Source organism: Lepus europaeus, chromosome 10 (assembly GCF_033115175.1).
Source record: "Lepus europaeus isolate LE1 chromosome 10, mLepTim1.pri, whole genome shotgun sequence".
NCBI lineage: Eukaryota > Metazoa > Chordata > Mammalia > Lagomorpha > Leporidae > Lepus > Lepus europaeus.
In genome coordinates this window covers 67,752,748-67,769,160 of record NC_084836.1, presented here as the reverse complement: position 1 = coordinate 67,769,160, position 16,413 = coordinate 67,752,748, and the positions used below count along the sequence as shown (strand labels likewise).

At 56.1% G+C, this 16,413-nt stretch overlaps 1 protein-coding gene across 1 annotated transcript; it reads right to left on the bottom strand.

Moving 5' to 3' along the window:
- Positions 1-512: 512 nt before the first annotated feature.
- KRT77 (keratin 77) lies at positions 513-15,026 on the bottom strand. Its single transcript, XM_062202483.1, has 10 exons — positions 15,020-15,026; positions 12,502-13,058; positions 7,339-7,553; positions 6,242-6,302; positions 5,818-5,913; positions 4,233-4,397; positions 2,430-2,555; positions 2,082-2,302; positions 1,673-1,707; positions 513-817 (listed from the first exon to the last, which is right to left on the bottom strand). Exons 1-10 carry the CDS (start codon positions 15,024-15,026, stop codon positions 513-515), a joined length of 1,788 nt encoding a protein of 595 aa, XP_062058467.1.
- Positions 15,027-16,413: the final 1,387 nt, after the last annotated feature.

The window sequence follows — 16,413 nt, the reverse complement described above, 5'->3', positions numbered from 1 at the left end:
TGCCCTCTGAAACACTCCCACCTTGGGCTGCTAACCCGGGGATCACTGCTTCCTGAGATGGAGATTCAGCATCGGGACGCACCTGACTCATGGCAAATCCACGCTTCCCTGCGCTCGGGCTGAGAGGCAGGAACTGGCCCTGGGATGGAGGGTCCCCTATCAAGCCTTGCAACCATTTGTGAGCCTCCTGGGGGTTGGATCATGGTTCACAGAGCAGCCCAGGGGTGGGACAAAGAGCCTGGGATGGAGATACCAACCCCCAGTTATCCACCTTTTTCTCCAGGGAGACACCAGGCCCCAGGGACCAGAGCAGAGCCTGGGTGAGCATGTAGTTGCCTGTGCCTTTGATAGCCAGCCAGGGCCCTTCAGGGAGAGGGAGCTGCTGTGTGAACTGATCCACCCTGCTTTCCCACCTAGAATGCACTGCAAAGCTGCCGAGACCCATCCGGAAAAGCTAGGTGAGAGGGGCTCAGAAGGGCGTCCAGGAAAGAGGACTGGGATGGCCGCCGCCTCTAGCCCACCACCCGCCGGTGCGAGGTGCTGGTGGACGTCTGGATGATTTGCCTGCGCGAGGAGCCGCCGCCGCCGCCGCCGGACTTGCTGCTTGCTCCGTAGCTGCCTCCCCCATAGCCGCCTCCACTGCCCCCGCGGGAGCTGCCGCCGCCGCCGCCGCCTCCATAGCTTCTTCCGCCACTGCTGCGGGAGCTGCTGCCGCCGCTGTAGCTTCCACCGCCGCCGCCGCCGTAACCTCCAAAGCCTCGGCTGCCGCCGCTGCCTCCCCCGCCGGCGCCCACGGTCACCTGGCTGCTCTGCACCTCTGTGGGCGAGAACACAATGCAGACGGCTCACAAGGGCTGAGCACAGGTACCGACCTGTGCCCTGTACCCACCCTTGCACCTGCAGGCTCCTACATCCCTGAGCACCTGACTTGCAAACAGCAGATGCATTAGGTACTGAAAGGGCTCCCACCTACTCTGTTAGCTACACAAGTGTCAGCGCTCCCCTACCTAACACGTTTTGATAGCTTATTGAACTTATATACCAATAAGAGTTGTAGCCACTGCTGACTATTAGGTATCATAAACATGAAGATTGGGCCGGCACTGTGGCATAGCAGGTAAAGCCACCTCCTACAGTGCCGGCACCCCATATGGGCGCCAGTTTGAGTCCTGGCTGCTCTACTTCCAATCCAGCTCTCTGCTATGGCCTGGGAAAGCAGTAGAAGATGGCTCAAGTGCTTGGCCCATGCACATGCATGGTAGACCCAGAAGAAGCTTCTGGCTCCTAGTTTTGGATTTGCACAGCTCCGGCCATTGCGGCCATTTGGGGAGTTAACCAGCAGATAGAAGACCGACCTCTCTCTCTCTCTCTCTCTCTCTCTCTCTCTCTCTGCCTCTCCTTCTCTCTCTCTGTAACTCTTTCAAGTAAATAAATAAATCTTTTAAAAAATGAAGATAAGCAGGGTGAAATCTTAGCCATTGATGCCAATGAACTCTTCCCGGCTTTGCCATGATGCTTGCTTACTTTGGTGTTTGTTGGACAGGACCAGAAGCTACACTGCCACATGCCTGTTTCCTGCTGGCCACTGGGCAGGAAGCCCTCCCAGCCTTCTCTCTCTCTCTCTCTCTCTGCCCAGCACCAACCAATTTCTGCCCCTGGACTTGCTACTCACCAATGCTCACTTGGCTCTGCAATTCTCCTGACATCCTGAAAAAGCAAAGCACACACATCAGCCACACTCAGGCAGCTGGGAGACAGACATCAGGAGCAGAACTGCCCCTCAAAACTTGGGGGAAATCCATGTGCATGGGGCCCATGGTGGGGTCTTCCAGCTGTTTCATGAAGCCTTTAAGCACTGGGGGGCACCAACTGACTGCAATGGCTTGGGTTGGGGTGTGGGGACCTTCTGCCTTGGAGCAGGAAAGCATCAATAGTGATATGCACCTGCTGCTTCTAACTCAGCTGCACCTGCTCAGCCTGGGCCACCAATCTTCCCAGAAATGTTGGAATTATCTTCTCTCCCACCAGTCCCTGGGGTGCATGGGGAGCTCTGGCCCCAGGGTCATGGCTGCCACACCCACCTGCTCTCCTCTCCCTCCAGCAGCGCGCGGTAGGTGGCAATCTCCACATCCAGGGACAGCTTGACCGCCAGCAGAGACTGGTAGTCACGTAGCAGCCGGGCCAGCTCCTCCTTGGACTGCTGCAGGGCCTCGTCCAGGTCCTGCAGCTTCTGCCGTGCGTCCTGGAGAGCGCGCTCTCCTCGCTCCTCCGCATCCGAGATGGCCGAGTGCATTTGATCTGTCTGCTCCGGAGACAGTGGGAGAGCGTGTGGGTGTGGGAGGTTGGATCTGGGGAGCCCCAACCTGGCAGGGTGCTGTGGGAAGGGCCACGGCCTAGGGGGGACAGCCCACCCCAAGCAGCCATCCCACCTGCTTCCTGACGTTGCTGATCTCCGCCTGCAGCCGCTGGATGGTACGATTGAGCTCAGAGATCTCCAACTTGGTATTCTTTAGGTCGTCTCCGTGCCTCCCCGCCGTGATCTGCAGCTCTTCGTACTGAGAGCCAATGGCAGCGTCATGACCAGCACACAAGCCCCTCCAGCTGGGAGTGGGTCTGTGCTGCACTGGGCCAGGAAGTCTCCAGGGTAAACTCACCTGGAGCTGGGGTCCCCCCGCCTTGTCCACACTCACAGCTACACCCAACCATCCGAGCCACAAACACACAACACACATGCACACACATCCCGTCACCGAGCAGCTCTCACAGTCACCAGTCTCTGGGCAGGTTCACACCCTGCTCAGACAGACAGGCTCTGAGATGCCCTGTCTACCTCCTTTGTCACACACAGAAGGCCTCCCATGGGTCCTGGCCCACACTGGGAGCCTGCTCACTGGCCCCAGCCCACCATCTCCCTTCCTAGCCTTTCCCAGGATGATCTCCTAGCAACAAGACTGTGATTTTTTAGACGCTCTCAGCAGGCTCCGTGTTCATTTGCTTTGGCTGTGTAGCTCTGAGCCTGCGTCTACACTGCCCATCAGCCATCACTGTACCCCCAGGACATGGTTCTGAGGGAGAGGGGAGAGCAGGGGGGCAGATGCAAGGGATGCTCTGCCTCCTGATGTCTTCACTGGTGCCAGGCTGTTTTTCATCACACAGCTGGGATCGGAGCTGGCCATGGGTGCTCCGCAAAACACAACATCAAATGCACATTGAATTGAGTGACTGGACAACCAGCTTTTGTCCCTATAGCTACAGAATCTTCACTATCCAAGAAGTCCAGGTTAATGTAAGAAGTAACCAAATCTGTGCCGAAAGATTTAGTTACAAAGTTGCATATGTGATTAGTGAGGCGATAGCCTTCCAGTGAAAGACTTGGCCATTAGAAATGACGCAGAAGGGTTGCTGTGTGCTCCAGCAGGTAAAGCTACTGGTCAGGACACCCACTTCCCATGTCAGACTGGTTGGGTTCAAGGGTTCAAGTCCAAGTCCCAGCTCTACTCCTGTTCCAGCTCCTTGCTAATGTGCACCCTGGGAGGTAGCAGGTGATGGCTCAAGTAGTTGAGTCCCTGCCAGCCACATGGGAGACCCGCATGGAGGTCCATACTCCTGACTTCAACCTGGTCCAGCCCTGGCCATAGCAGGCATGAAATGGTAGAGGTCTCTCTCTCCCTCCCTCCCTCCCTCCCTCTTTCTCTCTCTCTCTCTTCCACTCAAATAAATAGTTTTTAAAAGATGTAAATCTTTCGTGTCCCAAAAAGGCACTCAACATAAGGAAAAAGGAAAAAGACAAAACTATGTTTTATAAGAAAACAAATCAAATGGCTAAAAGCATAGCTTCATAGACAACACCTGAGCTGAATTAAGATCTCTCTCTGCCACCTGCTAGCTACAGGAGTTAGGGGAATTAGAGTACCTCACACCATGTTAGCTGTAGAATGGACCCAGTGAAATCCCTACCTCACAGGGTTGTTGCAAGAATTAAAGGAAACAGCACCTACAAAGCACTTTGTGGGGAGCCTGGCATGTCTGAGTTTTCCATGAGTGCTGTCCACAAAGAACTGGCAGGAAATCCACTAGCGCTGGAAATGAGGTAGGGGTGATCTCTACCGAAGTCTCTAGACTTTCTGTAACAAGCACGGTCTTACTTTAGGAAGACGAGAAAGACAATAGAGGTTCTGGGAGTTGGCCCTTGTTTTGGGGGTGCAAGCCAGGTTGTGGGGGGCGCTGCACACCTTGGTCTGGTAGAGCGCCTCGGCTTCATCCTTGCTCCTCTGTGCAATCAGCTCGTACTGCGTCCGCACGGCGTCAATGATGCTGTCCAGGTCCAAGGAGCGGTTGTTGTCCATGGACAGGATGACGTTGGTGTCGGTGATGTGGGTCTGCATCTGGGACAGCTCCTGCAGGACATGGGGCACAGGATAACCCCTTCCACGTGTCTCCTGGGGTCTCCATTTCCCCCTCAGGGCTCATCGGGGGCCAGGAGGGAGCCTTGAATGGTGGCATGCAATGACAGCTCATGGGGAGGAGGGTCCTAACTGCTCAGGCTGAGGTTGGTGGGCTCAGGCTGAGCCTCCAGGGAGAAGGGAGAGCCTCGGCCCAGAGGCTTCATAGACACAGCCTTCCGGTCCTGCCTCTCATACCTGTATCCCTGCTACTCCCACACCTGCATTCCTACCTCTCCCACACTGGTACCCTATGTATCTGTATCTGTATCTGTATCTGTATCCTGACCTCTCCCACTCCTGCATTCCTGCCTCTCCCATGCCTGCATCCATGCCTCTCCCACACCTCTATCTATGCCTCTCCCACGCCTGCATCTCTACCTCTCCCATACCTGCATCCCCGCCTCTCCCGTACCTCCAGCCCTGCCTCGCTCTGGCTGGGCACCATCTGAGCCAACCTATGCTCTTGAACCTTGAAACGATGTGAGCTCTCAGAGGGGTAGAAAGACTCCACTTTTGTGTTCAGACTCTGCTACTAATTAGCTTGGGAGTCTGAACTAATAATATGATCCTCCCAATGCCCCTGCTTTCTCGTCTTTACATAGGTAAAGCTCCTGGTCAGTGGCAGGACACCCAGTTGGACCCGGACAACAGGAGGACCAAGAATGGAGAGTCCCATAAGCCTCCAGTCCTTGCCATCTGTCTTCACGTCCTTTAGGACCCACGCTAGGGGCGGGCTTTGTGGTGCAGTGGGTTAAGCTGCCACCTGAAGCCACAGTCTTCCATGTGAACACTGGAGTTGCCAGGCTCAGCGATCCAGCTCCCTGCTAATGTGCCTGGAAAAACAGTGGAAGATGCCCCAAGTACTCGGGCCCCTTGGGAGACCCAGATGGAATTTCAGGCTCCTGGCTTCAGCCTGGCCCAGACAGGGCTATTGTGGCCATTTGGAGAGTGAACCACAGATGGAAGATCTCTCCTCTCTCTCTCTCTCTCTCTCTCTCTCTCTCTCCCTCCCTGAAACTCTTTCAAATAAATAAATGAATCTTAAAAAAAAAAGACCCACACAGTTACCTCCTACAGAATTCTCTAGAATTCTATGGGCTCCCAGCATTCGGGGGGATTTCTTTACGTGTTCTGATGTTCACCTCATTTCCCAGACAGGTTGGGCACTGTTGAAGCAGGGACAACTTCACCCTCTCCCACCTTGGCATTCTCCCGCCCCCAAGCCAGGACCCTGAGGACGGCTGACTCGAGACCCCCAGCGCTGAGCGGGGTGGGGGGGAGCTGAGTCGCTGGTGGGTAATGCTGGGGCCCGCGCTGCTCTTCTTTCCACCCCTACCCACTGTGAGAGCCGAGAAAACCGAGCTGAACTCACCGTGTCGAACAAGTATCTCAGGAAATTGGCTTCCCCAAGCAGTGTGTCCACCTTAGACTGCAGATCGACTTTGCTCATGTACGCAGAGTCTACATCCTAGACAACAAGCAAGGACGATGTATGTGGCTCCACCGCCCAGGCACGGCATGCTCCCAGCTCAACGGGGGCACCCCCACCCCCTGGCCCTGGCCACAGCGGTCTGTCACTCCCATAAGGACCCTGCCAGCACCTGCTGTCCTGGCCCCAAGCAGGTGTAACAGCTTGGGGCCAGGCTCAGCCCTGGCTCCACCCCTGGTTCAGCCACACACAGCTCCCCAGGTTCCAGGGGCCAGGAGCAACTGACGCTCAGAGCCCTGGGGAGATCCGAATGCGAGCGCCCCCTAGGGATGCCCGCAGTTCCCTCGGGGGCCCCCCCTCCCTTCACCTTCTTGAGGACCACAAAATCGTTCTCGGAGCTGGTCCTCTTGTTGATTTCATCCTCATACCTGGCGGGGAGGCAAGAAACACGGACAGGCTGCAGGGGCTTCTCCTTGCAGCGGGAAGCTGGGACCTCCCCAGAGGAGGAAGCATCACTGGCTGTCCCCTGCCAGGGCCTGGCGCTGTCCCTGCTGAGCGTCAGAACCGGCTCCTGAATCTCCCCAGGCGAGCAGCAGGGACAGTGACCCACGCACGCGGCACAGCCAGAGCCGGGGGCCCTGCCCTCAAAGGGTCCCAGTTGATTTTGAAATTTCCCCTTTGCAAAAGTGTCAAATCCCTCATCTTTTGCTTGTTCAGTTGGGAGCATGAATGAACCACGGCTGTCACTAAATGGCTCTTAAAGGAAAAACATTTCCCCTACAGTTCTGCACTTCCTGTGGGACGTTCGCTTTTCCTGTGGGGACTGACGCATACTTCGCTGGCCACAGACGCTGCGCCGTGAGCCTGGTGGGGGTGTTCAGAGAAGCACCCTGCACCCCGGCCGCCGACACAGCTCCCGCCACCCTTTGCGTGCTCAGCAGTCACAGCCGACTGCTCCCAAGGCTGTGCAGGGGTAGTACTAGAATCTTTGCAAAACTGTATCTAAACCAGCAGTTCTCAAAGCACACCCCCCAGCATCACCCTCCTCGGACACTGGTGAGAAACACAGGCACCGTCACGCCATCCCTGACCCACTACATCGGGAACTCCGCGGCTGGGGGCTGGCTCAGCCAGCTGATGTGCAGTGAAGTTGAAGAACCACAATTGCAATCCAATAAGAAAGGTGCTCACTACGCCCGCTTTGCTAGCATGAAAAGTGAAAGAGAACTCCGCAGGCAGCCAAATACTAGTGGCCGAGCCCACCTTGGGTCACGGGCTCACGTGGCTGCAGCATACACAAAGCCACTGTGTCCCTCCCTGCTCGGCACAGCTGACAGCTGGCTGTCAATGCCATCCCCTGGGCACCCCTGCAGGTGTGCAAGGCGTGGCCTGCTCAGCTGCCCTGCCCCCACCGTGGCCCCGCCCCACCCCTCACATGTCAGCACTGCCCCCCACGGTCCTCACTTTTTCTTGAAGTCCTCCACAACATCCTCCATGTTCCTGGCCTCCGAGTTCTGGCGCATCTGCTCAGAGTTGAGTGTGTCCACCTGTCTCCGCAGCTCGCTGATGTAGGCCTCCAGGATGGGCTCCAGGTTGTTGGTCCGGGTGGAGGTGTTCACCTGCTGCAGCAGCTCCCATTTCGTCTGTAGCACCTGGTTCTGCTGCTCCAGGAAGCGCACCTGGAAAGCAAGGCCGCCGGGGTCCGCCCCAGGCCATGGGTCAGAGCCGCTGCCCCAAGGGAAACAGTCACCTGCCATATCCCAGCCTCAGAGAGCTAGGCTGGCCACGCTGGGGTTGGAGGGTGCACCAGGCCACACAGAACCTTTTGTGGTGGGAATGCATCGTTCAACTGGGGGCGGGAGGAAATCCAGAGAAAGATGGGGCAGTTTGGCTTGAAATTTTTTTCTATTAGGGTATATTTTTTTAAAACATTCTTTTATGGGCTGGCATTGTGGCATAGCTGGTAAAGCCACTGCCTGTGATGGTGGCACCCCTGCTGCTCCACTTCCCATCCAGCTCCCTGCTAATGAACTGGGAAAAGCAGCAGAAGATGGCCCAAACACCTGGACCCCTGCCACCCATGTGGGAGACCCAGATAACACTCCTGGCTTTGGTTTGGTCCAGCACTGGCCATTGTAGCCATCTGGGGAGTGAACCAGAGGATGGAAGTTCTCTCTCTGTCTCTCCCTCTCTCTCTGTAAAACTGACTTTCAAATAACTAAATACAACTGTTTTAAAAAGATTCATTTATCCATTTGAAAGGGCAGAGTTACATAGGAAGAGAGACACACAGACACTGAGATCAGTCTTCCTTCACCTGGTTCACTCCCTAGATGGCCACAACAGCTGGGGCTGGGCCAGGCCAAAGCCAGGAGCCTGGACGTCCATCCAGGTCTCCCATGTGGGTGGCAGGGGGCCCAGGGCTTGGGCCATCACCATTGCGTTCCCAGGGGCATTAACAGGAAGCTGGATCAGAAGCGGAGCAGCAGGGACTGGCAGTGGTGCTGCTAAGGTACTGACATCCCAGGCGACGGCTCACCCCACAACCCTGTGCCCTGGCCACAGTCGTTGTGGGCATTTGGGGAGTGAACCAACAGATGAAAGATCTCTCTCGCTCGCTCGCTTGCTCTCTCTCTCTCTCTCTCTGCCTCTCAACTTAAAAGAAATCAACGCATTCAAGGGCCCCAGAGCAAGGATCTGGGTTTTCCAGATGTCTGAGCAACCCCACAATGCCTTACTGTCAGCCCAGGGAGGGGACAAAGATTCAACCCTGTGTTTTCAGAGCCTCTTCCCTCAAACTGTAGATGCAGAGGTTAGCACCAGGGTGCAGAGGGGTTGGCTCAGCCACTGCCCTTTCGCATGAAGACTGGCTCTCACCTCGCCCCTGCCCCCTACCCACAGGTGGGCCCCCTCCCGTGCCTGATGGATCCAGCGCCGCCCCCTCTGCACTTTGCTCAGACACTTGATTGTGCACGCATGAACACACACACACACACACGCATGCACACGCCTCGGGGAGCTGTCCACGCAGTCGCCCCCTGAGGGCTCTGCCAACTCCCCCACTCCCTCTGGAACTCATCCACACAAAACGCCACTTCCCATGGCTCCCTTTCGCGAGCTTTATCAGAGCAGAAGATTGGGCAGGCGGCTCTCGCAGGCCTGCCAGCACAGCTCGGGACATGCCGCCATGAAGACACCTGCCGCTGCCTGCTCGCTCTGGCGCCCCTCCCATGGAGGGAGAAGTCGGTGCTGGGGGCCAGCGGCAGTACAGGGGCCAAAAGAAAGAACCCTGTGATCCCGTGGGGACTCTCCGGGTCAGACAATGAGAGGGACTTGGGCAACCCCCAGGCTGCTCTGACCCCCACCTGCAGTGTCTCGGGAGCTCAGCAGGTCCGCCCCACAGCAAGGGCGGCAGCAGTCTTCGGAGGGTGGGGGGAGAGCGAGGCAGTCTACCTATGATTTAACCATTAGAAAAATCACTGGACTCCATCAGGTTTGTGTCCCAGAGCCCCAAACCCTCCTCAGCTTGTGTCCCGCTAGGACTCAGGGAGAACTTAGCACCCTGCCAAGCTAAGCTTCCCATTGGGAAGACACAGGCTACCCTCCGCGTCTGGCACCCTCCTCCCTCCTGCTCACTGCTCTCCCATGCCGGCGACCTCCCCGTGTGCCCCAGCACCCAGACTCTCCAGCCCTTTGCCTGATGAAGGCCAGCCTGCATTTACCCCTCTGCTACTGTGCACCCCAACCCGGGCATCTCCCCTGGGGAGCCCCCATCTTCCTGCTGACAGCATCTGTCGAGACTCGCAGAGCTGGGCAGGGTAGGAGCATCTGTCTCTCCCCGGCTGGGTTGTGAGCCACAGGACGTGGGCCCATGCCTGCTCTGATCGCCAGGGGACAGGATAGACCCAGAGGCACACCAAGGCCAGCACACAGAAGATGAGTGGGGTCGTGGGCTTGCGGGAGGCAAGGTTTAGGGGATGGCCTGGAAAGCGGGCTCTCCTGGCTGCTCAGGGTCCAGCACAGGGGAAGGCGCCATCACAGTGGGGGCGTCCAAGAAGACTGGAGGTGACGGAGACAGCTGGGCCTGCCTGTGGGGACTGAGCCCCAAGCCAAGGGCCCTGAGACAGGACGAGCAAGAGGCAGAGCCTGCTGCTGCAGGCAGGGAGGAGGTGGCAGCCCGGGCTCTGTTCTCCAGCCCGCCCTGTGCTCACTGTATCTCGCAATTAGAGACGAGGACAGGTGGCCCAGCTCTCACCAATGCCAGTCAGCTTGGCAGAGCTCACTTATAGTCCATGGGGACTGCAGTGGGGCGGCGATGTCATGCATTTTAAAGAGTGGCTCTGCAGAGGGTCGGCGCTGTGGCGTAACAGGTCAAGCCGCCACCTGCAGCACCGGCATCCCATATGGGCACCAGTTCAAATCCCGGCTGCACCACTTCCTATCCAGCTCTCTGCTAATGCACCTAAGAAAGCAGTGGAATATGGTCCAAGTGCTTGGGCCCCTGCACCCTTGTGGGAGACCCAGATGAAGCTCCTGGCTCCTGGCTTCTGCCTGGCCCAGCTCTGGCTGTTGCAGCCATTTAAGGAGTGGACTAGCAGATGGAAGAGTTCTCTCTCTCTCTCTCTCTCTCTCTCTCTCTCTAGCTCTCCTGCTTTTTCTCTGTAACTCTTTCAAAATAAATAAAATAAAATAAATCTTTTTTTAAAAAAGCATGTATCTGTGGGGATACTGAGCCCAGGCTGCACAGGGTTAAGGGGGAAGCAGGAACTCAAGTCCCAAACCAGGGTCAGAAGTCTCTTAAAAAGAAGCCTTCTTCCTTTCTCTCTCTGCCTCTGCCTTGCTTTCTCTCTGAGTGTAACTCCAGCTTTCAAATACATAAATAATCTTTATTAAAAAAAAAAAAAAAAAACAGGGCTGGCGCTGTGGCATAGTGGGTAAAGCCACCGCCTGCAGTGTCGGCATCCCAGATGGATGCTGGTTCAAATCCCGGCTGCTCCACTTCCGATCCAGCTCTCTGCTATGGCCTGGGAAAGCAGTAGAAGATGTCCCAAGTCCCTGGGCCCCTGCACCCTCATGGGAGACCCAGAAGAAGCTCCTGGCTCCTGGCTTTGGATAGGCGCAGCTCCCACTGTTTCGGCCAATTGGGGAATAAACCAGCAGATGGAAGACCTCTCTCTCTCTGCCTCTGCCTTGCTTTCTCTCTCTGCCTAACTCCAACTTTCAAATAAATAAATAATCTTTAAAAAAAAAAAAAAAAGAAGCCTTCTCCCCTTCTCCCTCCCCTCAAGGAAGCCATGGTCATTGTCATAGGCCTTCCCTTAGGGGGATGGACAGGAAGCTGAGGTCTTCTGCACCTGTGCCTTTGTCCCCAGGCCAGGCCACCAGGCAGGTTCCCTGTGAACGCAGGATTCCAGAGCCCATAGGAGCCTCCGGAGGTCACTCTGCAGCAGCCTACGGCCATGCGCCGACCTCAAGCCCTGCTCCCACCGTGGCCTGGCCTTGACCTCCCAGGGGCATCCCCTTCATGTCCACCTCGCTGCATCAAGCCCTCCCAGGCCGGCCTGCGCTGGGGTGTGAAGCTATCTAGCCAGCTGTGCAGCCAAGGTGAGCAGACAGAGCCACAAGCAGTTGGCTCTGGCGAAGTATCTGGGGCTGTCTCCTGGCCTCCACGCACCTGCCTCTCTGTCTCCCGCCCCTTGTCTTGTCCCTTGCATTTGCCCAGATGTCAGGGGTCAACTCTGCAGCCCAGCGGCGGCCTCTGGCCCTGGACATCTGCCAGGCAGTCTCCAGGTCAAACCCTGGCCTTAAGCATGAGCTCCCGAGGGGACTGAGGGAAACTCTCTGAGTGCCCGGGGGCCTTTATGCCCCTCGGTGCTCCCCACACACCCCCAAGGGCAGCGCATTCTCTGGGGAGCTCTGCCAGCCTAGCCCTGCCTGCTTCTCCTACCCTGCCCCCTGGCTCCAGCCCCCCGCTTCTCCTCTTCCCTGCTCTGCTGCTTTCTCCAGGAACCACAAACCTTTCAAATCCCACAAAGACATCACGGCTCCCGGCCTCCCGGGACTCCCGCTGGGGCCTCCCCTCCACCCTGACTCTTCCCCCAGGCCTGAGGTCCCCAGGGAAGTCCTCCTGGGACCCAGCCAGAAGAGCTCAGGGTGCCCTCCTTTGAGTGGCCATGGCCCAGTGGCACCACCCCTACTATTTCACGTCCCATACACAGCCAGAACTTTCTCAGCTTAAGTTAAGAGGCTCCTGGAGGGCAGAATCCATAACCACATCACCCTGTAGCACCTGGCACCGGATCTGGTTTGTTGTGGGTGCTTAGTGGATGTTTGTGGGGTGGATGGGTGCATGGATGGACAATGGCTGTATGCGGGGGAGTGCACAGGTGGCTGGGTGCTCAAGGAGCTTGAAGTGACTGCGCCACGTGTCTGCTGCGTATTTTCACACCCCTGCCAAAGGACAAGACAGCGATCACCGCCGAAGGCCAGTGGAAGCCTAAGTGCGCTCAGTGCTCTCTAGAGATCCAGGATCTGCAGGCGGCAGGTGGCAAGTGGCAGGGCGCCTGCCCATTCTGCTTGCTCATTTGCACGGAGACCTGGGACTTGGCCTGCGGCTGAGGGACTCACCTTGTCGATGAAGGAGGCAAACTTGTTGTTGAGAACCATGATCTGCTCCCGCTCCTTGGTCTTCACCTTGTGAATTTCAGGGTCCACCTCCAGGTGCAGGGGCTCCAGGAGGCTCGAGTTAATGGTCACCTCTTGGATGCCTCCCGGAGGACAAGAAGGACCAAATCCCCCAAGAGCAAAATTGCTAGCCCCAAAGCCACCTCCTCCATAGCCACCACCCCCAAAGCGGCCCGTGGCAAAGCTTAGACCCCTTCCAAACCTTCCTGCTCCCCAGCCCTGGCAGAACCCGCTGCCGCCCCTTCCTGTTAGGCTCACAGAGATGCTTTTACTGCCCCCCAAGTTGTAGAGGCTCCTAGAGCCAAAGCCTCCGCCATGGCTCCAGTAACCACTGCCGAAACCGCCACCGCCACTGCTACCACCGCACCTGCCTCGGGCCTGGCACACAGAACCCACAGTCCGACTCCCACCACCAGAGCCCGCGGAAGACCTGGTGCTATAGACCCGCCTGCTCCTGGAGCTAAACGCAGACTGAGAGCTAAACTGGCGGCTCATGGTTGCTGGGGCAACCAGAGACACTGCCAAGAGCAAGGGTCCAGCGAGGAGGAAGAGGAGGAGGCCGAGACCAGGGAGGGAAGGAGCTGCCACTCCTGTGAGAGGGATCTGGCTCCAGCCCTATATATACACGTGCTGTGTGGCGTGGGCCGGGCCCCTGCAGGGTCCTGGGAGGCTGTGTTTGGCTGCCAGGTGCATCTGCTTAAAGTTTCACACCTATGTGTTGCAGAAATGACACTGCGGAGAAACCTCCCGGACTTGATCCTTTATCTTCTATCTCAGGCCGCTGAGAGATAGGAGCGCACTCGCGTCCCTGGAAACTCCTGGACAGGGTCCCCCCACCCTACTCCCCTCCCGCTGAGATCAGAAGTCAATCTCTCCCTAAGAAATGCTGCCACTGACTTGTTTGTTGTGGGGTGTGCCCGGGAGATCTGGGGCAAAGCTCGGGGGTGTCCAGGGACCTCAGGACCACAGCAGAGGCAGGAGTGAGGGTGGAGCCAGCCTCTGGGGCTGCTCTGTCTGGCTACAAAGTAACTTCTGCGTTGTATCAACAGAGCTTTTGCTGAACAGAAAAGACTCTTTTAAACCAGCAAACAGGTTACCCTGAGATATCTCTTTTTCTGCTTTATCAGTTCCCACCTGGTATGAACAGCACCTCTGTGAAACAAAATAAAACCCTTAACAAGCAGTTAAAAACAAAATACGCGGCCGGGCACCATGGCTTAACAGGCTAATCCTCCACCTTGTGGTACCAGCACACCAGGTTCTAGTCCCTGTTGGGGCGCCGGATTCTATCCCGGTTGCCCCTCTTCCAGGCCAGCTCTCTGCTATGGCCCAGGAAGGCAGTGGAGGATGGCCCAAGTCCTTGGGCCCTGCACCCGCATGGGAGACCAGGAGAAGCACCTGGCTCCTGGCTTCGGATCAGTGAGATGCGCCGGCCGCAGCGGCCATTGGAGGGTGAACCAACGGCAAAAAGGAAGACCTTTCTCTCTGTCTCTCTCTCACTATCCACTCTGCCTGTCCAAAAAAAAAAAAAAAAAAAAAAAAAACGCAAAACAAGTGCCAATTTGTTTGTTTGTTTTTAGATTTAGCAAACGTCAAACAGTGCTGCTGCTACAGATAACAACAGAGAGATCAGATTCTAAAGGACTGCACTCAAATGCCGTAGTTCTCACCAGTCGGCAGCAAAGTGTCCCTGGGCCAGTAGGGCTCCGGCTTGGAGCCGCCCTATCGCACGCAGTCACGGTCCCTGGGGTGACACTCACTCAGGGAACACCAGTGTCAGCCAACAGAAATGTGTGTTTGCCCTCTGGACTTAGAGAGATGCTGGCGCTCATCCAAACTGTAATCATATTTATTTTTAAAAAAAGAAAACAGAAAAAAATAAACCTCAGACACAGGGCTAGGTGCTGGCTCACTCACTCAGAAGTCATTTAAACTAGAAAATGCTCACGATACGAGGTTAAACACAGGGAGCAAAAGATGCAATAGGGGCTGGTGCCATGGCTCACTTGGTTAATCCTCCGCCTGCGGCACTGGCATCCCATATGGGCGCTGGGTTCTAGTCCTGGTTGCACCTCTTCCAGTCCAGCTCTCTGCTGTGGCTTGGGAAGGCAGTGGAGGATGGCCCAAGTGCTTGGACCCCTGCACCTGCATGGGAGACCAGGAAGAAGCACCTGGCTCCTGGCTTCGGATCGGTGCAGCGCTGGCCGTAGTGGCCATTTGGGGAGTGAACCAATGGAAGGAAGACCTTTCTCTGTCTCTCTCTCTCACTATCTAACTCTATCTGTCAAATTAAAAAAAAAAATTCACATCTAAACAAACTAGCTGAAATATAGAAATTAACTGAATTAAAACCATTCTGTAACCAACTCCATTGCTTGTTTTCTTAGGTACTTCCTTAATTAATGATAAAACTGGTTCTCAAGGACTTATTTTCTTTTAATGTATTAAATGGAGGTCTTACATCTCATAAATTATAGTTATGCCTAATGGCTCACAAAAGATGTATCATTCTTGGGGCTGGTGCTTTGGCACAGCAAGTTAAAGCCCAGACCTGCAGCACCAGCATCCCACATTGGCGCCGGTTCAAGTCCGGCTGATCCTCTTCAGATCCAGCTCTCTGCTATGGCCTGGGAAAGCAGTAGAAGATAGCCCAAATGCTTGGGCCCCTGCACCCACATGGGAGACCAGGAGGAAGCACCTGGCTCTTGGCTTCGGATCGGCATAGCTCCGGCCGTAGCAGCCATTTAGGGGGTGAACCAACAGAAGGAAGACCTTTCTCTCTGTCTCTCTCTCTCTCTCACTGTCTAACTCTATCAGTGGGAAAAAAAAAAAAGACGCAATGAGATCAGTGCTATGCATGCATAAAAATTAAGAATGCAGTTAGGCAAGCTTCAAAAGTAACACAGAGATCTAGCATTGTGGGGCATTGGGTTAAGCCTCTGCCTGCAACTCCAGCATCCCATATAGGAGCACTGGTTCAAGTCCTCTCTACTTCTGATCCAACTCCCTGCTGATGTGCCTGGGAAGGCAGCAGGTGCCTGCCACTCACATAGGGGACCCAGATGGAGCTCTGGGTCCATGGGTTCCACCTGACCCAGCCCCAGCCATTGCAGCCATCTGGGGAGTGAACCAGTGGGTGGAAGCAATCTCTCTCTCTCCATCTCTGTCTCTGTCTCTGTCTTTCCTCATCTCTCTGTAACTCTGATTTTCAAATAAACAAATAAATCTTGAAAGAAGGAAGGAAGGGAGGGAGGAAGGAAGGAAGGAAGGCAGAATTGAGGGATGTGGGAGGTTTTTCCCCTGATATTTGAAATGTGCCTTTTCTTTGTGATTATGCCATGACCTCCAATTTTCCCAAAAAGTTGAAGCTGAAGTTCCAGTAGAGGTGAGAAAAGCCAGTGGTCAGGACTGACAAGCAAGGTATTGGGGAGAAGCGGTGGGCGGAGGGCGTACCTGAGCTTGGAGGGGCTGAGGGGGGCAGGAGCTCGCATGCCCTCCTAGCACCTGTCCCTACTCTCTGGGCTGGTCTCTGGCCCCGTGGGTCATCTCCAGGAGACGCTGGGTGGAACAGAGGCCAAGCCTGAATCGTGCAAAGCCCAGAGCCAGTGTCAGCTCCCAGCCCCGTTGCCAGCTGGTGCTGTGACCGTGCCCGGGTTCAGTCCCTCGATGAGATGTGTACAAAACCACAGGGCACTGACATACACTAAACCAGCACCAATACAGCCGCTTACGGGTCCCGTTGGGAGCACCACTGTCCCACTGCACGCCGGGATGCTCCCTGGGCAGCCTTGAGCAAACACCCGCCCGGGGCGCCTTCCATCTATGCGGCCCTACTCCGAACCCCAACACCCTTGG

Excerpts from the sequence above, each read along its gene's own strand:
- KRT77 (XM_062202483.1), bottom strand. Across the intron at positions 7,554-12,501 it reads TTGCCTCCTTCATCGACAAG|GTGCGCTTCCTGGAGCAGCA; the intron begins GTGAGTCCCTCA and ends CTTGCTTTCCAG. Across the intron at positions 2,556-4,232 it reads AGGCGCTCTACCAGACCAAG|TACGAAGAGCTGCAGATCAC; the intron begins GTGTGCAGCGCC and ends ATTGGCTCTCAG.